This window comes from Pteronotus mesoamericanus, unplaced genomic scaffold, assembly GCF_021234165.1.
Source record: "Pteronotus mesoamericanus isolate MK-2021 breed Mesoamerican mustached bat unplaced genomic scaffold, CSHL_Meso_final contig_22, whole genome shotgun sequence".
NCBI classification, from domain to species: Eukaryota; Metazoa; Chordata; class Mammalia; order Chiroptera; family Mormoopidae; genus Pteronotus; species Pteronotus mesoamericanus.
Genome location: NW_026555090.1, coordinates 1,176,735 through 1,200,792, shown reverse-complemented (window position 1 = coordinate 1,200,792; position 24,058 = coordinate 1,176,735). Strand labels below are relative to the sequence as shown.

At 54.4% G+C, this 24,058-nt stretch overlaps 1 protein-coding gene across 9 annotated transcripts in view; it reads left to right on the top strand.

The window, feature by feature from the left end:
• PEMT (phosphatidylethanolamine N-methyltransferase) overlaps positions 1-24,058 on the top strand; it is a 73,282-nt gene that overhangs the window by 30,928 nt on the left and 18,296 nt on the right. For all 9 annotated transcript variants that reach the window (XM_054571056.1, XM_054571047.1, XM_054571055.1 and 6 more), the window contains exon 3: positions 23,588-23,703. In XM_054571056.1, coding sequence (XP_054427031.1) covers positions 23,588-23,703 — 116 coding nt within the window. The remainder of the gene's footprint in view (positions 1-23,587; positions 23,704-24,058) is intronic.

Genomic DNA, 24,058 nt, shown 5'->3' with positions numbered 1-24,058 from the left:
GTCTGCGTTTCAGCCTGGACGCTGCCTTTTGTGTTCCTCCCTGCCGCTGGGCAACTGAGCCTCCCCTCCTGCCCTTGCTCTGCCCCAGGGGGTACAGGCATGGCGTGGGTGCAAGGGCACCTCCGTGGGACAGGGACATGTCCTGGGCAGGTGCAGGGCCGTGCACGTGCCTGCCTGTGGTTTGGCCGCCCTGAGCGGCTTGGTTTTCCCCGGGATGAGGGGCCGTGCTTCCCTTGCAGGTGGTGGCTTCTGCCCCGAGGGACAGAAGACCAGGCACATGCGAGAGTAACTGGGCAGGTGAGATGACCATTGTCCAGAACCTTCTGGGAGAAACTCAGAGGTTTCCGTCAGTGAACTTTCCAGTTTTCGGTGACCCTTAGACGCCCTGCGTTATCTTTGTCCCGTCTTTTAAATCACACGTATATTCTTCCTAAAGTCACACGTAGGTGGCCATGCCCCCCCAGCAACACGGACGTGGGGCCCGAGCTCCGCCCAGGCCGCTGGGATGTGGGCCCCGTATCCCCGCCTCAGTGGCCCCGGATGCTGCTGCGCTTCTCAGGACCCTGCACTTGTTCCCGTATTTCCGACCCCTCGTCAGCTGTCCTCTCACCGCCCAAAGCGCACCTGCCGCACTCCCTCCTGGTCTGCCCCCACACAACCGGGCACGTCAGACTGAGACGCCTGCTCCCGGGAGCGGAGGCCGTGAGACACGGCGTAGCCACCCTCACTGTGGAGATCACAGCCAACCCCAGCTGCCGCCTCAAGTCCCTGCCTTCCCACGCAGCCCCCTGCCCCTCCCCGCCGGGCACAGGGCTATGTCTTCGCTTGCGGTGTCTCTCTAGTGCTTGTGTTTACAACTGCCACTGTTGAAGTAGGATAGACATTCAAACAGAACCAGAGGCATCTAGTGCGATTGTTGCCCTGGCTGCTTTCCCCTGCGCCCCTTGCCGGGTTCCCGGGGCCCGCCTGGGATATCCTCTGGGCCGCACGGCAGCCTCTGCGCGGCCCGCACCTTCTCCTTCGTAGGAGCCGAGGATGCTGGTCTCAGACCAGCTCTGGGAACTGACAGCTGTGCTTCCCGAGGGCCAGGCCCGGCTCTAACTAACCCTGTGAGTGGTTCTCCGTGGATCGTTCGCTTTCCCGTCCGTAGAGCTACATGTTCTTTTCAGTCGCTGCATGGTGTTCTGTCCCAGGGATGTGCGGTGATTTATTCACAGTTCTCTTGCAGATGGACATTTCCCTTATTTCAGGCTTTTCAAGAGAACACCCTTATGCTGCGTGTGTGCGCACGCGGGCAACGCGCACGGGTCTGCTTCTGGGCTGGACTTGCAGGTTGTGAGCCAGTGTGTGTGTGACTGACAGAGACCGGCAGGGAGGCCAGCGCCCTGTGTCCTAAATTGGACTGCCCGGTGTGGCTTGTGCCATGGGGGACCCTGAACCCTGTCCCAGCCTTGCATCTGCAAAGCCACCAGGGCTCCTGTTTGTGCCCAGCCTTGCATCTGCAAAGCCACCAGGGCTCCTGTTTGTGCCCAGCCTGGTCAGGGACACAGGAAAGCTGTGCAAGCTCATCCCCAGAGACCATCCTGCAGCAGGCAGAGACTGTGCTGTTCTGTTTTGTCCCTTCCTTGGGTGACAGAGCACCATCAATGTCCCTGTCCTCCGAGGTCATGAGATACGTTCCGGCGGGTGGGGGGATTAGCACAGAACACGGTATTTGGAGCCCAGGCTGTACCCAGCAAGGAGAGGCCTCGCGCCGGGCGCTGTCCACCCCCCCGCCCCCGCCCCCCACCACACTGCTCTGTGAAGGGGATTGAGTTTCAGTCTGGACGCTGCTTTTTGTGTTCTTCCCTGTCGCTGGGCAAATGAGCCTCCTTTCCTGCCCTTGCTCTGCCCCCGAGGGGTGCAGGCATGGCGTGGGTGCGAGGAGACCTCCTGGGTGTGAGGGCCCGAGTGGCTGCAAGGAGGGCATGCCTCCTTCCTGTCTGCGGGGCTCCAAGCCTGCGAGTCCTCAGGCCCAGCAGAAAAGCACCCCTTCTGCCCACGGGAGTGGCGAAGTGTAGCAGCTGTGGCTGCAACAAATGGACCACGGGCCCCGGAGGCGCCAGCCTCAGTGGAGGTGGCCGCAGACTCAAAGGCTCCCTGGGCTGTCTTTCCAGCTTTTCTGGAAATCTAGAAGTATTCCAAAATAAAAGTTTACTTTCAAAAAGCCATGGCTGCTTGTCACTGCAGAGGGTCTGCCCCAGTGCCTGGCCGAGGAGGCTTCCAGAGAAGCCACCGAGTGGGGGGGGGGGGGGCCTGTGGGTCTCTGCCTCTCGCTGCCCGCAGGGCTGCCTCCCAGCCCCCGGCCCCGTGGCTCGGGGGCTCTGGGACAAATCTGACCACAGGCCACAGATCCTATGGGTCCCCTGAGGGCTCAGGCCAGATGTCCCCCCAGTCCTCAACATACTCAAAATCGTCTTCCCTCTTCGCCATGCCCAGCCTGTGGGGCTCCCCTCCTGCCTGCCCCTGCTCTTCCTCTCTGTCCCCCGGGCATGGGCGGCCCCTGCGGAAGGCCGGGTGTGCCGCCCGTAGACTGGCCGTCTGTGGCCTGTGGGCCCTGACCTGCCTCCCCAGGCTCTGCGGGGGTGGGGAGGCGCGCCTTCCCCTCGGTGGCGGCCGCACTGTGCGTACCGGCCGACGCGCTGTGGCCTCGCACTCAGCCTCTGTGGGTAGGCCTGGCTGGTGTGCCCCTGGCCTGACGGCTCTGGAGTTCCGGACTTCCTCCTTCCTTCTCGTAACTCCCTTATCCTGCCTGCTGCACCCCCGGTGTCTGCTTTCCCGTCGCGGTGTTGGAATTACTCCCCCCAGAGCTCAGCAGTGCGGTCGAGGTTTCCTGTGTCCCTCGCGCCTCTGGTGTCCATCGCGTGCAAACACCTTACCTTGCTCGATGCCACCAAGTCTGAGGTTAAATACAGGTCCCTGGAGCCCACTCGGTTCCCCTCCCTTTCTGACCCCAGCCCCGGGGGCCCACTGGGCCGGGCGCTCGTGCCGCCCAGGACCCAGACGACAGGCGGGCGCGAGGCCACCTGGGGAGCCTCGCGCGGTGCTGGCGCGCACTCCAGCGGCCGGGGACCGAGTGGGGAGAGGCTGCAGTGCTGGGCGGCAGACTGGGGCTTCTGCAGGCCCTGTTTCTCTGCCCAGAGGGCCCTTCTTCCTGTGCGTCTTCTTTTCATCCCTCAGGCCTTAGAGAGGCCTCCCTGAGCCCCCCTCCCCCACCCCAAGGTATTCTTTCTCCAAGCCCTGGTTCTTTGGCGATCATATCTCTGGCACATCTGCCCGCCCCGGGAGGCCTTCTGAGGGCGGAGGCCAAGTCTGGCCTGTTCTCCGCGCCCAGTGCCGGGCGCTTGGCGGATGCCCCTGGCTTCCCAAGGAAGAACCCCGCAGCCCTGGCCGCCTGCACCTGGCCGTTGCTGGTGGTGGAGCTCCGGTGGGTGTGTAGGTGCTTGGCCAACTCTGCAGGTATGAGGTAGCACCATGGTGCTCCTGGCCTGCTGAATTTTTTTCTGTGGAATTAGTTATCTCTGAATCATGCTACGAGCACCCTGGGAGCAGGAGAGTGGCTCTTAGCTGGGGCTCTTGAGAAAGGTGCAGGCCCCTGAGCCTGTCCAGCCGGTCGCCTGGCTTCGTCCAGCACGCGGCCTCATGCCCAGGCCCAACCTCAGCTGTCGCCATTCTTCCGTTTAAAAGGGAAGGAAAGAGAATGAAGCCCAGTGGGCAGAGCCCTGCGTCAGCAGGCGGCGGGCGGAGTGGTCCCCATTGAGCTGTGACGGCAGCTGTGCAGATTACGAGGTGGCCGTTGCTGGCATGGAGACTTGGTAATTATCAGGGGCTCGTTGGGATTTCGCGGCCTGCCCACAGGCTGTGGGCCCTCGCTGGGCCACCAAGAGTCCACTGTGTTCCCTGGGCCACGAGCCAGGTCACCCCTCAGCCATGCCCCTGGCAGGGAGGCCACTCCTCCACACCCAGACCCTCCAGCAGGGACACAGGGGCAGCTGTGGCACCCCTCGCAGGATGGGCAGCGAGGCTCCCCGGGGCTGCGCGCAGGGCGGCTTCGGAGCGCCTTTGTGCTGTCCCCGGAGCGCGAGGCCTGCTGGGCTGGAAGGGCAGGGGGCTGTGTGGGGTGGCAGGGCCTTTCGGCCCCTGCTCGCAGACCGGCAGACACTGTCTTCTCATCTTGTTCTTTTCTTTCTGTGCCCTGAGCGGATTTAGCAAATGTCAAAAACACTCCTGGTCATTGAAACCCTATTGAGCGCCCCCCCTGCTCCCGCCTCCCCCCCGCCCCCCTGGCCTGGCCACGCGAGGTCAGCGCCAGCTTGGGGCCGGCCGCCGCATGTGTCCCAGAGAAGCCACAGCCGTGCCCTGAGGGAGCCCAGAGGGCGGCGGGTCCAGGCTGTGGGCCGGCCCCAGGACCCCGGCAGGCGGTGGTGGGGTCCGGCAGGTTCTGGCCCAAACTTGGCTGTGGCACATGCTGTTCTCCCTGATGCTGTTATTTTCTTTCTTCCCCCTTGGCTTTACCTGGGCCACTGCCAATGCAGAAGTGACACTGCACGTGCTCACTTAGCACGTCGCCGATTCGGCCCGCGTGCCTGAGTGCGGGCCCCTGGGGAGGTGCAGGGGAGCGCGGCGCGCACCCTCCCCTGGGCTGCGCGCAGGCTGCTGGAGGCGGTAAGGTGGGCACGGAACACGCCTCGGCCCGGGAGATGCCTTGCCGTGAGCAAGGCTCAGGCAGGGCGGCCCAGGGGCTTGGAGAAGGGACAGAGCAGACTTAAGGCACAGACCCCCTGAAGGAGACAGGCTTTCGCAAGAGAGGAGTGGGTTTCCAGGCAGAGGGTAACTTTTTTTAATGGGCAGGTTTCAAACATACAGAAAAGCAGAGAATGAATCTCCCACACTGCCAGATAGATTCTAGAACATCTTGCCGTATTTGCTGAATGGTAGCATTTCTAGAACTAAGGACATTTTCTGCCTCAGCACAACTTCATTATTGCAAGAGAGAACATTGTGATCGAAAGTTTGGAAGCAGGCAAGAGCAGGCTTTGTTCTGCAATGGAGCGAAAGAATGAGTCACTGGGCGCACGCGGCCCCGAGGAGGGACGAGAGGGGAGATGGCTGTGCCCTGCTGTCAAGGCTGTGGCTGAAGACATGAAGCCACGACCCGGACACATGGCAGGCGAGGCTGCTGCTCAGCCCATGGCCACGGCTCCAGGGCCTGGACCCGCTGGGCAGGGCCGCACGAGAGGGGGCCCTTCAGCGAGGCCTGCCAGCACAGGCGTGAGGTGCACAGACAAAAGGCAGGGACAGCGAGTCCAGGAGGCAGGAGCAGTATGAGGAGTCGCGGAATGAACGTGCCGGGAAGGGGCCGTTCGGCGCCTATCATGTGCGCCAGGACAGACCCGGGGGCGTGTGTGCCGGGCGCCCGCCAGCCTGAGGCTTCATGGTGGCGGCCTCTTTGTGTCTGATCTTTCAAGGCCGACTCACGTGGGTGGGTGATGCCCCTCAGGATGCTGTAGACAAAGAGCAGGCTCTAGTGGCCTGCACTGTGACACCGCAGGATGGGCCTCTCGAGGCTCCTGCTGGCCCACCTGACGTGCCCCGGAGAGGTCGGCCCATGCTGGCAGGCGCTGGGGGTCTGGCAGGTCCCTCAGCCCCGCTGCGGCTGCCCAGCCGGGAGCCGAGGACTCTGGTGGCCCTCAGAATGGGAAATGCCCCGGGGAGTTGGTGAGGGCCTGGACCAAGGCAGGCTGTCTCAGGACAAAGCCCAGGGGTGGCCCCCTGCCGCCACCTGGGTGCGGCCTTTCTCCTCCCCTCAGAGCACACGTCTGGATGCCTCGGAGGGCAGTGCCGCAGGTGGCCGTGCAGTGGCTCAGACTGCCCGTGCGCCCGCCCCAGGTTCGCACCCTGGCAGAGTTCCCGTCTGGTGGGAAAGTGCCCTCGGGACCCAGGTCTGCTGGCCGGGGCCATGGAGGAGGCGGCCCCATGGAGGAGGCGGCCCCATTTGCTGCTCTTCTTGAAGTGGCAGGATGTTGGAGTGGGTGGGGCCGTGAGGCAGCACCTCCCGCCCCTTGTGTGTGGTCTGTCCCAGCGAATCAGCCAGAAGGAGGGTGGGCCGGGAGCTCAGTGGTTAGAAACACAGGCTGGGCTTTCCCACTTAGCTGTGTAGCTTCAGGCAAGCCCTCAACCTCCCTCTGCCCTGTGTGGGCGGTGAAGGGCTTCCCTCAAGGCGGCGAGGACGCGGGGTCCCAGGGCCTGGGCTGCACCACGGGTGCTCAGCTTTCCCGACCCCGCCCTGTCTCCCCCAGCCCCCTGCTGCTCTCTAGGCCACTCCCACGGCACCGAGGCTCCCCAAGGTGGGGAGCTCACGCCTTGAGCGCTGCCCTCCTGTGTGGTGGCAAAGCTTTCTGTTGTTATGAGTAACTGGCGGTCAGTAGGGTCACTTCTGGCAAATCAGGTGCGTGGCTCAGCTGTTTTGGAAAAGGCGTGGCCGGATCGCGCCTCTGCCTCACACCAGTCGCAGGGCATTTCTCAAGGGGCCGCTGCAGCTGCGCTCTGGGCGGGGCGTCTGCCGCCCTCAGGGGCTGCTCTGTGGGGCGGCCACCTCCAGAGGCAGAGTGTCAGGGTGGTCCCTTCCTAGCACCTGGGCCTGGTGGCGGGCCACAAGGCTGTCCCTGTCCCACCCTGTCATGACTCACTGGCACAGTGGAAATAATGCTCCCACCCCGGACATATGCCTGGGGAGACCAAAGGAGGAAGAGTAAATGGTGGGGTAGTGACGGGACAGACCAGAGGAGGGCCACGCCGGCGCCCCCTCGGGAGAGCTTTCGGGCAGTGACTGGTCAGCGCTTGAGTGGGCGGGCGAGGCCCTCAGAGTGGGTGTGGGACAGCACGGCCCCTCCCGACGACCCCAGGGGTCGGGTTAGCACGTGGACTCTGACTCGTCGGGTCTGGCAGGGCCTGAGCCTGCACTTCTAACAGGCACCCAGGGAGGCCTGGGCTGCCGGGCTGGGGGCCGCACTGCGGCAGCGGAGCGAAATGGCGCCCCAAACCCTCCGGTGTCAGGGCGCACCAGGCAGGGCAGCGTCTCTGAGGAAGGGGAGCAGGGCGCTCTGTTACCCTGTAGAGTGGCCCTGCTCGGCCCGGGCCCACCCCGTCTCTGCCGCCTCGCAGGTCTGGGCAGGGATCGGACCGCTGGCGGGCGCGCCGCAGCCGCGGAAGCCCGGAGGTGGCGTGGAAGCCAGCCTGGGGTGCCGCTGTGGTCAAAGGGCCAGGTTGCACCCTGTCCCGTCAGAACGCAGAGACTCCGCCCCGCGCCCGTCTGCGTCCTTGCTTCTGGCCCGCGAGCCCGGGGACGCGGGCGCCCTCCCAGCCCCGCAGGCACACAGAGTGAGTCCTGGGAGGTGGCATTGGCGGGGAGGCTGAGAGGCAACCTGGGGCCGTGGTTAGGTGAGCGGCCCACGTGGGGTCACCTGAGCAGCGTCTCTGTCCCTGCCAGAGTCCCCTGGCCATGTCACTTGACCACAGAGAAGGTCCTCCTGTCCTGCGGGGTCTGTGGGGGAGCTCGTCCCTTCAGCGCGGTGCTTGTCTGGAGGACGACGGGGTCGCTTCTCGAGCCTGCCGAGCGGCCCCCTGGCAGGTGCAGCGCTGCCTGCGTCCTGCGGCCTGCGGCCTGTGTCCAGGCCCCTGGGGCTGAGCGCCCCCCGCCTGCCGCTGCCAGGGGCCCCTGCCGGCAGGCAGGCAGCCTGTTCCCACTTGCCCGGATGAGAGGGTAACAGGCGGCCACAGGCCCTGGAGCGCTCGGAGGGCTCTCTGCCGTCCCTGCATCCCAGGCGGCGGTCAGCCTGGGCCAAGGCGGGGCGCGGGCCGGGCGCCGAACGAGGCCTGAGGCTGCGGGGCTCATGCCCACCACCGCTCTCTTCCCCACTCGTGAGCCTCTCAGGCCGCCAGCGCCCCACTTCCCTGCAGTCCCCACGGGCACCCTCTATGCCCTCTGCTGCCTGCAACCCTGCACTAGACTCCTCTGGGCTGCCTTGGAGTCTCGGCTGGGATTCTTTTTTCCATGAAGGGGGTGTATGTGCCCCTCAGCCCCACAGCTCCCTGCCCCCACCCTGCTAGTGGCCCCGCGTTCAGGGGCGCGTCCCCCCACCCGCTCCCGGCCTTGGGCTGCGGAGTGTGGGAAGAGCTCTCCAGAGAGGTGGGGGGTGCTGGCCACGTGGGCTCCCTGTGGGCCTGGTCAAGCCCCCTGCGTACCCTACAGGGACGCCCACACAACAGTGGACTGGGGGGGTGGGGGCCAGTGTCCTGGGGGCCCCCAGAGACCATGGAAGACAATGGGCAGACACTGCACCCCACCCAGCAGGTCCCAGGGCCAGTGTGTGCCAGCCCTGCCAGGAGCTGTCCCCAGCAGCCTCCTTCGCAGCAGCCTTGGGACAGCCCTGCGGCCCTCAGCTGCGGGAGGTGACCTGGGGTCCACCCACCCACACCTCGGGACTCCCCCCTTGCGGCTCGCAATGCTGCGGCGCGCAGTCCCCGGGGCAGGTCAGGGGCCCTGCGGCCCCTGGGGAAACACCCTGCAGGGCGGCCCCCGGGAGGGCGGGGCCAGGGCCCGGCTGCGCAGGGCAGGGCGGCTTTCTGGGGCGTGGAAGGGCGCTCTGTCGGGGCAGCTACGAGGCCATGTGTGTCTGTCACACTCATAGAACTCTACATTCCAAAGGGCATGTTCCTTTCTAGTTTATGGGAATTTTATTTTTACCTCCGTAAACCAGATCAAAAAAAAAAAAATATTCGAGGTCTCCCCTTCTAAAACAAACCTTGTTTTTCAGAAAAAAGAGCCAGCTGGCCCTGGGTGCTCATGCTGTGATGGCGTCGATGCTGATGTTGCACCTGCTCGCCCGGCCTCACCTCGGGCCCGCTGCCCGTCGAGACCCTGGGTGTCCAGGCGCCTGCGGGCCGAGCCCACACTGTCCCGCTTCCTCTGCGTGGCGGCCGAGGCCCCTGCACATACCGACCGAAGAAGGCAGACCAGGCTGTGCACTGCGTTTAGTTAATAGTTGAAGAGCCACTCATTCTTCGTCTGTTTTTCCAGTGGCTTTGTGTGGAGGGGCCTTGTTTCATCTAAAAAAAAAATCTTGGGAAGCTCCATGTGAATCAAACGCTGTGAGCGCAGTAGGACAGCCCGCAGGCTGTATCGAGACGAATCTCAGAGCAGATCTTTTGACACAGAATGACCTCTCCCATCCCCCTTAGTGTGTTAAGTAAAATTTAAAAAATGGATATGCCACATCTTCTTTATCCGGTCGTCCTGATGGGCCCTTGTGTTGCTTCCATCGCTTTGCTACTGTAAATGATGCTGCAGCGAACATAGGGGTGCCCTTATCTTTTCAAATTAGTGTTTTAGGTTTCTTCACATAAATACTCAGAAGTGGAATTGCTGGGTCCTAAGGTGGTTCTATTTTTAATTTTTTGAGGAACCCCCACACTGCTTTTTACCGTGGTGGCAGCAGTTTACAGTCCCACCACAGTGTGGGGGCTCCCTTTCCCCACACCCCACGTGGTGTGTACCCACAGTGGGGTATTGCTCAACCCTAAAGACGAAACCTTACCATTCGCTAAGTGGGGTAAGTCGCAGAAACACAAATACCATCTGATTTCACTGTGAGAAATGTCTTTGGAGAAATGTCCTCAAGCCCTTTGTCCATTTCTGAGTTGGGCTGTGAGGATTTTTTGCGGCTCCTCCTCCTTCCAGGGCAGCGCCGGCCCAGCTCTCGGGACATGCCATCCTATGAACAGGGGCACAGAGGCCGCGGTTTGAAACTCAGGCGGGCACAGGAAAAGGAGCCAAACACGCGGTCGCTGTGCAGCCCTGCGCCTCTTCCAGGCCCCTCTGGTCTGCACCCTGGCCCGCGAGGGCCTCTGAGGCCCGTCTCACCTGCAGAGTCCGACCGCCCACTGCCTGCCCTGCAAGGGCCTGGTTTTGGCTCCGGCTGCAGACAGGTTTCCCGCAGGTTTGGGGGTGTGGGCCTTGTGCCCTTCTGCTTGGGCTCAGGTGGACCATCGGCACCGTGAAGGAGAGCAGCTTGGGAGGAGAGCTGATCCTGCCTGGCGAGCCCGTCTCCCGCTTGGCCGGACCTCCTCCCGTGCTGCCCAGCCCGTGCCGCCCAGCCCGTGCCGACGGTGTGCTGACGGGCCTCGCCCAGATGCCCCATGGGACAGCCCCTTATGTCGGGGCGGGGAGAGCGCTCCATGCAGTTATGGTCCTGCCTAAACCCACGGGAGCTACACGGTGGTAAACTTGCCCTTCCCAGTCTGTTCTTCCCACACCCGCTCCCGCTCCCAACCTCGAGCGGGAGTGCCGTTGGAGTGCAAGTTCTCGACAGAGGGTGACAAGCGCCTCCAGGCCCCCTGCCGCCGGAGGGAAGGGCGCGAAGCTGTCCGGCATGGGACCAGAGACGCTGGTCGTCCCCAGGCCGTCCTGGGTGGGTGAGGGAGGCCTTTGGTCTTGGCTTTAGTGGTTGGGTGAAGCCGAGGTCAGAGGCTCAGGGTCTGGGTTGGGGGAGAGGGTGCCGGGATCCTTGCTCAGCCTCACAGCTTCCGAGAAGGCCCTACGCCACGGCCAGCCGGGCAGTGGCGCGATGCGGACGATGTGGCAGCCTGCACGCAGGCCACGGCCAGGCCCCTCGTGCAGGAATCTTTGTGGGTGAGGAGAGGTCTGGAAGGTGCCCAGGACGCCGATGCTCCCGGGTCGGGGCTGCAGGGAGGGTCGGTGCAGATCCTCCGTGCCTGGGTGAGTGTCGTTGCTCACCATGTGCCTGTGGCAGGCCACCTCGGTGGAGCCGGCCTGCTGCTGCACATCCCCCGGAGGGCGGCGCTGATCACACGGCGGGGCGTCTGAAAGCAAGCGCCGGGCGTGAGCTGCCATTGTGAGAGCTGTGGTGGTTATCACCCCACAAGACCCTCACTCCGGGCGAGGTGGCCCTGTCCTCGAGGCCACGGCCACGTCGGGAGAGAATTACGGGACCCACAGCCACTCCTGTTCCTCGGCCAGACACTGTGCGGGACCCCTCAGAACCCAAGGGGAGGGCGCGACGCACTGACGAGGAACCCTCCTCTTAAGGTTCAAGTCAGCAACGTTGTTTTCTCTTAGGGGTCATGCTTTTTCTGCTGTATTTAAGAAATCATTGCATAATTCAAGGTCCTAAAGATTTTCTAGTATGTTTTCCTCTAAAAGCTTTGTAGCTTTAGGCTTTATATTTAAATTTATAATCCATTTGAGCTCATTTTTGTATATGGTCTGAGTTATGGATTGAAGTTACCTTTTTTCTTGTATGTGACATCCAGTGGCATTTCTTGGAAAGCTATGTTTTCTCCACTGAATTGCCTTTGCAGTTGACTGCAGATCGAGGGACCTGATGTTTATGGGTTTACTTCTCCGTCTGCCGGCCCTCCCACCTGCGCCACCCCGTGCTGACTGCCGCTGTCGCATGGTAATACACTTTGAGGTCTGGTTGCATTGGCCTCAGTTTGTTCTTTTTCAGAGTTGTTTTGACTGTTCTAAGTTCTTTGCATTTCTATATGAATATTAGAATCAGATTGTCAATTTGCAACAAAAAACCGGTTGGGATTTTAATTTGGACTGTATTAAAATTGCTAGTCCAACCAGGGGAGAGTTGATATCTTCTTAAGACAGATGTTCTTTGACATGCGATCAGATCGGTTACGTCCCAAAGAACCCATCCTGAATTGAAAATACTGCAAGTTGAAAATGAATTTAATGCTACACTGCCGAGTATTTGCGTGTCTGACTGGAAGCTGTGGCTCATTGCATCCCAAGAGTGTTGTATGGGAGGCACATCTCTAGCCTGGGCAAAGATCAAAATTCAAAATTCTAAGTACAGCTTCCACTGAATGTGTATCCATTGTGAAGTCGAAAAATCCTAAGGTGAACCATTGTTAGTTGGGGACCGTCTGTACGTCTCCTCATTTACTTAGGTCTCCTGAAATTTTCTCAGCAACGCTTCAGTTTGCCGTGTGCCAGTCTTGCATATATTTGCAGATTCCACCATATTTTCTCCATAGGAGGTCATGTGTCTGTGACTGAAGACATTTCCCTTCTGTCCTCACCTCACCACAGCGCTGAGCTGGTGGTGGGCGGGCGGGCTTGCTCGTGGACCCTGGGAGCGCTCAGCACGCCGTGAGCTGTAGGTTTTCACAGACGTTCTCTCTTGGGGCGAGGAAGTTTTCTGTATTCCTAGTGTGCTGAGTTTTTGTCAAGAATGTATGTTGGATTTTGTCAAAAGCTCTTTTGTTGTGTCTATTAAGGTGATAGTAATGTTTTCTTTCTTTAATTTGTTTATATAGTGAATCACATTGATAGGTTTTCCAATGTTAAACCACCTTTTCACTCCTGGGATAAAACCCACTTGGTCATAACGTATTATTCTTTTAATATATTGTTGGGTTCCATTAGCTAATTGACTAACATTTTGTCTTGAATTTTGGTGTCTGTGTTCAGAAAGGATATCTGTCTCTAGTTTTCTTGTAATGTCTTTGATTTTGTTATCAGCTAATGCTGGCTTCATTGAATGAGTTGGGAAGTATCCCCTCCTTCTCAAGTTTTTGGAAGAATTTGTACATAATCGGTATTTCTCCCTGAAGTGCTGCGTGGAGTGCGCCAGTGGGGCTCTCTGGACCTGGGCCAAGCTACCGGGTTATGGGCGTGAGGTCGCCCACACGTTCTCCCGTAGCCTTTCTGATGTCTCTACAGACTTTATGGTGATATCGTTCATACTCAGTATTGAGAATTTGTGTCTTTTTTCCTTGATCAATATGGATAGAGGTTTTATTCATCTTCTTAGAGGACTAGCTCTTGGTTTTAATGATTTTTGTCCTATTGTTTTTCACTTTTCTACTTCATTGATTCCACTCCAAAATCTTTTGTGCTTACGTGGCTTTCATTTTCTCTTCTTTAGTCTTAAGAGGAAAGCTTAGACCATTGAGTTGAGACCCTTCCTCGTTTCCTAGTATAGGTAGGTGCTCAGTAGTAGAGATTTCTCCTAAGCACTGCTTTAGCAGATTTTGATATGTGGTTTATCATTTTCATTCAGTTTCCTCAGGTATGATGTGAGGTCATGAGGTCAGGCTGCCATGCTGGGACCTCTGGATTGTCTAGGGTGGGCAGCTGGTGCCAGGTTTACAAAAGGCTCCGTGCCCTGGCTTCTGCTTGGGGACCCTCTCCCAGGCAGTCAAGCCGAGGTGTGAATTCACTGCAAGGGGACGTCTTGGGTGCGCCTCAGAACTGATTATTTGCTTGACAAGTTGGTAGAAGGTGTCGACTGAGCAGGTGTCGACTGAGGGAAGCTGTGGGCCGCAGCGCAAGGGCAGCGTGGCCGGGGGAGGCTGTGGGGCACTGCCCTGTGCGCCGGTCCTGCGTTCCTGGACAGGGCGCCCAGGGCAGGCTTGGTGCTCCGAGGACCGAGAGGGCACTCACAAAGGACCTGGAAGGGCAGGCTGTCAGGGAAGGGCAGGTGCGAGCTGGCCCGCACCTTCTCTTGCTCCCTGGCCTAGGGCCCCTCGGGTCTGGGCAGCGCTGGCCCTGGCCACACCTTGCCTTTTCCCAGGGGCCTTTGGACCCCTCCCCTCCTCTTGTAGCTCCCAGGACCTTCGAGCCAGTGGCTCCCCACCTCTCCTGGCCCCTCTGATCCTTTGCTCACTTTTAAACAGAACCACCTGCGGGCAGGTAGAAACGGAGGAGAGGTCAGAGAAGTGACTTGACAGGCACATTTGGCGGGAGGCCTCTGAGCTGCTGCGTGTTCACGCGTTCACTCATCATGCAGGCGAGTGTTCCCTGGGCTCCTCCCTTCATAGCCGCAGTGGCAGATGCAACACTGCGTGCAGACAGAGGTGGGGTGTCATTTGAACGGTACGCCAGGTCCAGAATTCCTCAAGTGAGCATATGACCGGAGTTGAAACGGGTGACAAGGCTCTGGGTGTGGCCCGGGTGATCTAGGGCGCCGGGGTTGGAAGTGGGTGGAGTCCTGTGGGTGGGTGAGGCCCTACTGCAGCAGGGTGGCAGAAAGACCGAGGGGGCACCTTCCTGTGTCTGGGTGGGGGCATGGACCGCATCCCCCGAACAGGAGGAGGTGGTGGCCGCGTCAGCGATTCTCACCTTTGGGCCCATGGGCTCCTATGGAAAGTGTGTAGAAACTGTAGCTCCTCTTTAGCAGAAGTTACAACACAAAAGCACTTTTCCCTTTGCTTCAGTTTCAGGATGTTCGCCAAACCCTTAGACTAGATTGTGGGGGACATGACTTGGCTGATGAATTTGGAGATGCTGTGGCTGCTGCTCGGCCTTGAGTGGGTTTAGCTATGGAAGCGAGAGGAAGCTGGCCAGGACGGGGATGGCTGGCAGCTGACCTGGCCTGGCGCCCACTGGGACCCGGGGTATGTCTGTCCTCTCCCAGGGACGCTGGTCCACATCACACTTCCTTCATCTGCATTGCGGTGGCCTCCCAGGCCAACCATCAGGCCTTCTTTTTTGCCTCTGAACTCCCACCCACTGGTCTACACCAGAAAGAAAACAAACAGGCCCTGGAGCTCTACAGGGACTGCGCTTCAGACGCACACCCTGAGCGTTTCCCCCCGCCTGAGCTTGCCACGCTCCAGACTTGCGCTCTGAGCGTTTCATGTGCGTTAACTTAGTCCTTACAGCAACACTATGCGGTAGTATACTATTAGCACCATTTTACAGGTCAGGAAATTGAGGCACAGAGAGAGGAAATAATCCACTCAACACCGCAGAGCTAGTAAGTAGAGGGGCTGGTATTTGAACTTAGAACCCAACACTTTTGCCCAGCAAGCTGTCCTGCTGGGTGCCAGGGTAGATGCTCAATGATTAGTCATTTAATCACTGGCCAATTTGGCCTTTCTTTCAAAGCATCAGGCTCCCGAACTTTGTACCTGCAACACTAGTAGTTATTCACGTGTATTCAATAGTACACTGTTTTCTGTTTCCTTTCCCTTGTGGCCTGGGCCCAGGCCCCACCACCTGCCATTGTTAGATTGCTCCCAAAGTGCATCTATCATGTCTCTTTCTCATAGTTTGTTATTAGTGTGTAGGAAGGTACAGGATTTTGTTTATTGATATTGTATCCTGCAAGTTTACTGAATTTTTTTATTAGTTCTGACAGGGTTTTTGTTTGTTTGTTTGTTTGTTTGTTTGTTTTGGTGGAGTCTTTAGAGTTTCCTATATATAATGCCATGTTATCAGTAAATAGAGTTTTGCGTCTTCCTTTCTGGTTTGGATGCCTTCTGTTTCTTTCCCCTGCCAGACCACTCTGGCTGGAGCATCCAGTGCTGTGTCAAATGCGGGTGGAGAGAGTGGCTGCCTCTGTCTTGTTCCTGGCCTTAAAGAAAAAGCTCTCAGCTTCTCACCACGAGGTACGATGTTAGCTGTAGGTTTTAATATATGGCCTTTATGATGTCGCGGTACATTTTTCTGAGTGATAAACTCAGAAACCCACTTTGCTGAGGTTTTTATCACAAATTGATGTTGAGTTTTGTCAAATACTTTTTCTGCATCTATGGAGATGATTATATGATTTTTATCCCTTATTTTGTTAATGTGGTCTAGCACTTGGATTGATTTGCAGATGTTGAACTATCCTTGCATCCCTGGCATAAATCCCACTTGATCATGATTTATGATCCTTATATTGTGTGGGGTTTTAAAAATTAGTTTGTTATTGAGGTATAATTGACATACAACATTATAATTTCAGGTATACCACATAACGATTAAATATTTCTGTATATTGCAAAATGATCACCACAATAACTCTTGTTAACATTCATCACTATTTATAGTTAGAGAAATTTTTTTCTGATGACAGTATTTAAGATTTATTCTTTTAGCAACATTGAAATATGCAATGCAGTCTTACTAACTATGGTCACCATCTGTATATTACAGCCCCTGGACTTCTTTATTTTATAACTGGAAGTTTGTTCCTTTGACCCCTTTACCCGCTCCCACCCCCTGCCTCTGGCGACCACCAACCTACGCTCTGTGTCTATGAACTTGATTTTGTTGTTATGTTCCATATGTAAATGAAATCATAGGTATTTGTCTTTCTGTCTAAATTATTGCACTTAGCATTATGCCCTCAAGTTTCATGCATGTTGTTACAAATGGCAACATTCAATCTTCTTATGGATGAAAAATATTCCATTGTATATGTATGCATATATTATATGTATGCACACGCATCCCACCCCCATTTTCTTTATTTAATGTACTGCTGAATTAGGTTTGCTAGTATTTTGTGTGGGATTTCTTTTTCATCTGGGATAATCAGGGATATTGGCCTGTAATTTTCTCTTCTTGTGGTCTCCTTGTTTGGTTTTGGTATCAGGGTAATACCTGAAATATACCTTGTAATATTAGTTTGGAAGGGTTCCCTTTTCTATTTTTTGGAAGAGTTTGAGAAGGATTGGTGTTAATTCTTTAACTGTCTGGTAGAATTTATCAATGAAGCCATCTAGTCTTGGACGTTTGTTAACTGCAATGTTTTTTCATTACTGGTTCAATCTCTTTACTAGTAATCAGTGTGTTCAGATTTTCTATTTCTTCATGATTTAGTGTTTTTTTTAATGGAGTCTTTAGGGTTTCCTATATATAATATATATAGGTAGGTAGTATGTTTCTTGGAATTTATCTGTTTTCTCTAGGTTATCCAAGTGTTTTTAAATTTTTTAAATTTTTTAAATTTTAAAATTATGTTTATTCTATTACAGTTGTCTCAATTTTTCACCCTTTGCCCTCCTCCACCCATCCCACCCCCACCCCCTGCTCCCGCAGTCAGTTCCCATTCTGTTGTCCGTGTCCATGGGCCATTCATACATGTTCTTTGTCTAGGCCCTTCCCCTCCTTTCCACCATTGTCCTCTTTCCCCATCCCCTATGGTCACTTTCAGGCTGCTCCATGTTTCCGTACCTGTGGTTTATTTTGTTTCTTAGTTTATTTTGTTGAATAGAGTCCACTTATAGGTGAGATCATATGGTATTTGTCTTTCACCGACTGACTTATTTCACTCAGTTTAATATTCCCAATTCCATCCATGTTGTCACAAAAGGTAGGAGTTCTTTCTTTCTTTCTTTTTTTCTTTCTTTCATGCAGATTGATTTTATTTTTTTAAATGTCAAAGTCAATTATAAAATGTTAAAAAATTTAAAACCATTATAAAGTCTCAGCAATTAAACCAACATGACACCAGCACAGAAATAATCAAGTAAATCAATGAAATATAATGAGCATTCTAGAAACAAATGTATATATCTGTCTAACAATGTAATATATGATTAAATTGATATTTCAAATCCATGGGGAAAATAAGGCTCATTCAACAAATAAGGTGCACGGACCACTATTACTTGAAATAAAACAAATATAGAGCCCTATTTCACACATTATACAAGAAATATTCAGATAAGTTAAAAATCAATATGTAGAATCTAAGGAGTTTTAGGAGATAATACAAACTAATATTTTTCTTACCCTGAAGTAAAATATTCAAACCCAGAAGCTATAAAGTAAAATACTGACAATATGACTATATTAAGCATTTAAGACTATACAGTAATATACATATAAAAAAAGTTAAAGACTATATTAAACATTTAAGACTGTACAGTAATATACATATTAAAAAAGTTAAAGGAAAAGTAATAGAATGGGAAAGTATTTCCCACACATCTAAAAATGGGTTAATAGTTGTTGGGGTTTTTTTTAGGGAAAACAATTCTATAAACCTTTAATCAATAAATGGATAAAGAATGCCAAAAAGTCATTTAAAGCTTTTTAGAAAGAATAACAGAAATAGGCAAGAAATATACAAAAACAGGTTTAGTTTCAACCAATAATAAAGGAACAATTAAAATAACACATCATTGTCACAATCAGATTAGTAAGTATTTAAAATATTGGTAATATCAAGTATTGGCAACTGTGAAAGGAACTGGGGATTCATAGACTCTTTTTCTTCATCTTCTTAAAGCAGTCCCTTTAGCATATCTTGCAATGCTGGTTTGGTGGAGGTGTATTCTTTGAGCCTTCTTTTGTCTGAGAAGATCCTTATTTAACCTTCCATTTTAACTGAGAGCCTTGCTGGGTAGAGCAGTCTTGGTTGCAGGCCTTTGCTTTTCATGACTTGGATTATTTCTTGACATTCCCTCCTGGCATGTAGTGTTTCTGTTGAGAGGTCAGCTGCTAGCCGTATCAGGGCTCCCTTATATGTTACTACCTGTTTCTCCCTTGCTGCCTTTAGGATTCTCTGTTTGTCTTTGGTATTTGCCATTTGAATTATGAGGTGTCTTGGAGTGGGCCTCATTGGGTTCCTCTTGCATGGGACTCTCTGTGCTTCCTGGACCTTGTGTGACTTTTTCTCTCCTCAAACTAGGGAAGTTTTCCATCATTACTTTTTCAAACATGTTTTCTATCCCTTCCTCATCCTCTTTTCCTTCTGGTATCCCTATTATATGGATATTATTATGTTTCAGGTTATCCTGCGTTTCCCTAAATGCTTCTTCATTCTTTTTGAGTCTTTTTTCATTTTCTTGCTCTTTCTGGGAGCTTTTTTCTACCTTGTCCTCCAGCTCACTGATTCGATCCTCGGCATCATCTAGCCTGCTTTTGATTCCTTCTACTGTGTTCTTCAATTCAGAATTTGTATTCTTCATTTCCTCTTGTCTCTTATTGATAGTTTCTATGTCCTTTTTCATGCTGATATAGTTTGCAGTAAGTTCCTCGTAGTTTCCCTAAAGTTTTTTGTAATTCTCTCTGAGCTCACTGAGCTCACTGAGCTTCCTTAGAAGTGTTGTTTGGAACTCAATATCTGATAGTTTATGTGCCTCTATTTCATTTAGTTCTCTTTTTGGGGATTCCTCCTTTCCCTTCAAGTGAAGGGTATTTCTTTGTCTTCCCATTATTTGTGAGACTCTTCTATTTTGCTTCTGTGTCTTGAATTGATCTGTCTTGATTTTCTGACTTTGTGGTGTGAACTTCTATGGTAGGAGACCGCTGTTTTTACTTTCTGGATCTGCCTCTGATGATGTCAGACGTTGTCCCTGTCTGACCTTAGGGAGTCTGTTTGAGATTTCCAGTAATCTACTGTCTGTGGCTGTCAGCTGTTAATCTAGTCACCCTGCACTCAGCAGGCCGGCTTAGAGACCATAGGGTGGGGCAGACTACCTCCTGGGGGCGGGGTTATTTGGTTCTCTCATGCTGCTGCTGCTGCTCAGGGGAGTGGTCTGTCTGAGCCAAGTGGCTGCTGCCATGTGGGGGAGGAGTCAGCACTGGGATCCTGCCTACTCTCTCAGTTCTCTCCCCAAAGCCTCTGTCCCCAGTCTCTCCTCAGGTGTCTCCAGACCACTCTGCATCCCCTTTAGCCAGGGATCTACTATCTGTGGCTGCCACTCTGCACTCAGCAGGCAGCTTAGACAGCACAGGGCAGGGGCAGAATCCCACCTGGGGGCGGGGCTACTGGGTCCTCTGATGCTGCTGCCACTCAGGGGGAGTTGTCTCTGCCTGAGCAAGATGGCTGCTGCCGCATGGAGGATGAGTCAGCACAGGGATCCTGCTGGCTACTCTCTCAGTTCTCTCCCCAAAAGCTTTGTTCCCCAGTCTCTCCTCAGGCGTCTCTAGCCCACTCTGCTCCCACTTCTGCCAGAGACCAGGGTAAGTGGCTGCAAATAAAAATGTATGCGTTGGCTTTTTACACAGCTCTTTGTGTCTCCAGCTGCCTGTCTCTGGCAGAGAGCAACCCTGCTGCTTTTTGCAGCTGGCTGTTTCTTGTGTACTTTTTGGGCTCTGGTGCTGTAGGCTGGAGAGCCCCGCTTTTGGTTTAGAACTCACTCTTCTCAGGGGGATGCAACGGGCTCTTTCAATACCCTTCTGATGCTGCCGCCCGTGGGTGCCCCACCCACCTTCTCGAGTCTCTACCGCACTCCTTACCAGTTAGATTGCGCTAAGGCTGATTCTTCGGTCTGTCTGAGGTTTTAAGGCTCCTCTCTCACTATTCAGTTGTTTGTTCCAGGTGATTTCTCTACAATTTAGTTGTAATTCCAGATTGGTCCTGGGAGGAGGTCAGTGTGAGTTCCACTCAGTCCTCTGCCATCTTGATTCTCCAATTGTTATCGTATAAGATTTTATAGTAGTCTCTTATGATCCTTTGTATTTCCATGGTATGAGTTGTAACATTTCTTTTATTTTTGATTTTATTTATTTGAGTCCTCTGTTTTTCTTGATGAGTCTAACAGATGGTTGTCAATTTTGTTTACCTTTTCAAAAACTAATTCTCATTGCTTTTCTTTCTTTTTTTTCTTTATTTTTTTTGAATCTTTATGGGCGCTTAATTCAGATGGTCAGTGATCTAAGAAGGTGGTGGGGCAGGTTTGTACCCTAACGGACCTTCCTGCGTTTCCTTGCAAGCCAGCCTTTTTATAACAGAGAACAAAGTGTGGTGAGGGGTGTGGAATTCGGGGATGATTAGTTTTAAAAAAAACTGCAGCATTCTCGCCCGGGGCAGCCAGCTGTGCCCCAGGCGGTCCGGGTCTCTCCCGGGAACACGACGGCTGGGGCGTCTCCAGCCGTGCCCCAGGCGGTCATTCTTAGGCTCATTGATCTTTTTTATGTTTTGTTTTTTAAAAATTTATTTTCTATTGTATTTTTTCCATTGCTATTTGCCTGCCTTGTTCCCTCTTCCACCTCTGCCCATTTCCTCCCCTCAACACTGACCTTTTATATTGTCTTTCATGTATTTTTGCTCTGACCTTTGTTATTTTCTTCCTTCTACTCACTGGGACTTCATTTGTTCTCCTTTTTCTAGTTCCTTGAAGTATAAAGTACGGTTGTTTATTTGAGATTTTTCTTGTCACTTGAGGCAGACCTGTATTGCTATGCACTTTCCTCTTAGAGCTGTTCTGCTGCATCCCATGCATTTTGATGGTTGTATTTCCATTTCCCTTTGTCTCGGGGTGTCTTTTGATTTCTCTGTGGACTTCTCCTCTGGCCCACTGGGTGCCCATGATGTGCCTGTCCTTCCTGACAAGTGGTCACTCTGAAAGGTCCTCTCTTTACTCCTCAGTCTCGCTGCTTTGGAGGGTGGCTGTACCTTCCAGGGGACCTTCGGGAGAAATCCTGCACAGGCCACACAGCCTGTCCTGCAGGGTGACCGCCCCAGTCTCCCTCCTGACGTGATGCAGATCGGCTCGGCCACTTGCTGTGCCATAGGGACAGGCACACAGGTGGAAGCTCTGCTCTGCTTGTGGCCCTGCTGGACTCCGAGCTCCCCGAAGGCAGGCCTGGCCGCGTGTCCCTTCCTGGAGCCCAGCCCACAGTGCGGAGCCCACGCCGGTGGGCCCTGGAGGGAGCCTGGCCGAGTGGGGTTGAAACAGAGTGGCCCCCCACAATAAAAAACTAGTTCGTCAGAGAACAATATAAAGAAAGGGAAAAGACTACTCACTGAATGAGAGAAAATATCTGTAAATCATATATCTGATCAATATCTCCTACCAAGAATATATAAAGAACAAAGAGAAAATCAACCCAATTTTAAAAATGGGCAAAGGACTTGAATAGATTTTTCTTTAACGAAGATATTCGAATGGCCAATGGGTGTATGAAAAGATGTTCAATGTCATCGTTAGTTGGGAAGGAAATGCAAAGCCAAGCCACAATGACTTGATACTTTACACCCATTAGAATGGCTAGTTTTTGAAAATGGAAAAATAGCAAGTGTTGGCAGGGACGTGGAGAAATTGGAATGCCTATACACACTGCTGATGGGAATGTAAAATGGTGCAGCCATAGTAGAAAGCAGTTTGACAGTTCCGCAGTAAGTTAAGAGGAGGCTTACCGTAGGGCCTAGCAATTCCACTCCTAGATGTACACCCACGAGAAATGAAAACACGTGCCCACACAGAAACTTATACATGGATGTTCACAGCAGCACTATTTCTAATGGCTCAAAGGTGGAAACAACCCAAATGTCTATCAACTGCTGAATGCATAAACAAAATTTTGTATTTTAATACAATGGAGTATTATTCAGTCATAAAAAGGAATGAAGTACTGATATGTGCTACAGCATGGATGAACCTCAGAAAAATTATGTTAAGTTAAAGAAACCGAAGTCAAAAGTCGTATGTTGTGTGATCCTATTTATATGAAACTTCCAGAATAGGCAAACCCATAGAGAGTAGGTTAGGGGCTGGAGAGTGAAAGCTAATTGGCATGGGGCTTCCGTGTGGGGTGATGGACATGTTCTGGAATTAGACCATAGTGATGGCTGTACAACTAAACACGACTTTGAAATTTTATTTCAAAATTAAAAAAAAACAAAACCAGGGGCCAGAATGTGAGGGCTGTGACCCTGGGTGCCACAGCGCCCCCTGGAGGCCATTGGGCCCTGGAGCCCTTGCACCGCCCTCTTGAGTGAGGCCAGAGCTGCCCACAGGGCAAGCAGGGGCCACCTCTGAGCCGGGAGCCACGGGCTTGTTGACCTCATGCCGCCAGTCACCCTCCCTGCTGAGTAAACGGGGAAGGTAGGTGCACCCAAGAAGCCGGGCAGGGAGCCGGCGGAATCATTGCCGAGGCCATAAAGGAGGACGACAGCCCCGGGCCCAGTCCTCGGGGGGCGACCCAGAGGAGAGGGCACTGGGCGAGGATCTTAGTTAGAGGTACTCCACACACATGAACATGTTCATGCTCAGGCCCCCTGGGGTGCCTTGCTAACGTGATTCTAGGGCAGCTGCCGGTCCCCCAGCCGTCCTCTCCTCAGCGCCCCTCACGCGCGCCGATTCGCACCCGCCCCACCCCGTTGGTTCACCAGTGTGCACAGTGCGCGCAGCAGTGATGGGGGCCGGCACCGGGGCGCCAGGGACCAGCAGAGGCAGGAGGGCTGTCGTTAAAGCTGCCTGTTCACTTCACTCCACCGTCAGATGTTGAAGGGTGACCGTGGGTTTCATTAGTTTAAAAAATAAACTACAATTGGAAGCTGGAAAGTCTGTGCCTCGAAGGCGCTGGGGAAGGAGGCTTGAGGCCGTTGGCCGCCCCTTAGACTTGCCCCGGCCGGGCACGTTGTGCGAGAGCGCCCCGGGCTGGGCCTGCTGCTGGGCCTGTGCTCGCTGCCAGCGGCCTCCCACTCCCTCTGCAGAGCTGCCCTCTGCTTCCCGCAGCTCCGGAGCCTGCTGCGGGCGTCCGGGCGGTGGCCCTCGGCGCGGAGGGCGCCTCTGCTGGCTGCGGGCGGCTCCTGGGCCACCAGGTCTCTGTCTGCGTCCTGATGTGCTCGTGCTCGAGGTGCGCTTGCTGGAAGGACGGCGTGGTTCCCCCAGACAGGAGGGAGGACACGTGGGAATCCCGGCGGAGCGAGGCCCACAGGCTGGCTGCTCCCTGTCCTGCTCCCTCCTCAGCCTCAGAGCCTTGGGACCTGGCGCCACCACCCACTCCCCTCCGTTTTCTCCCAACACACACCTCAAGTGCCTTCTTCTCTTCCGCATTCAGGTTGCAAGATGGGAACAGAAAACCCGGAAGCTGAGCCGAGCCATGGGCTCCCCCTACCTGGCCTGCTACATGCTGGGCGTGGTCATCCTGCTCCTGAATGTCCTGCGCTCACACTGGTAAGGCTGCCCAGGCCACGCTGCCTGAGGACACCGGCTCACTGTAAGGACCCAGGATGCCAGCGGTGCAGGGGTGGCCACTGCCCGGGGTGCTGGGGTCCGGCAATTCTGCTAAGACCTCGTGCTACACCAAGCCTCCCCTTTCCTATCTGGGCCGTTAAGCTCCTATCAGCAGAGGAGTTCTTGTGACCCCGGGAAGGGACGGCACCACCTGTCTGGGATTCAGACACGGAGGACAAGGCCTGGGTGGCCCCCAACCTTGCATCCCTGGCTTCTAGTGTGTAGACAAAGCCACTGTCGGAATCCCTTCTGGGAAGTCCCAGGCAGGGGCCGGTGCCCCTTGGGAGGGGGCCGC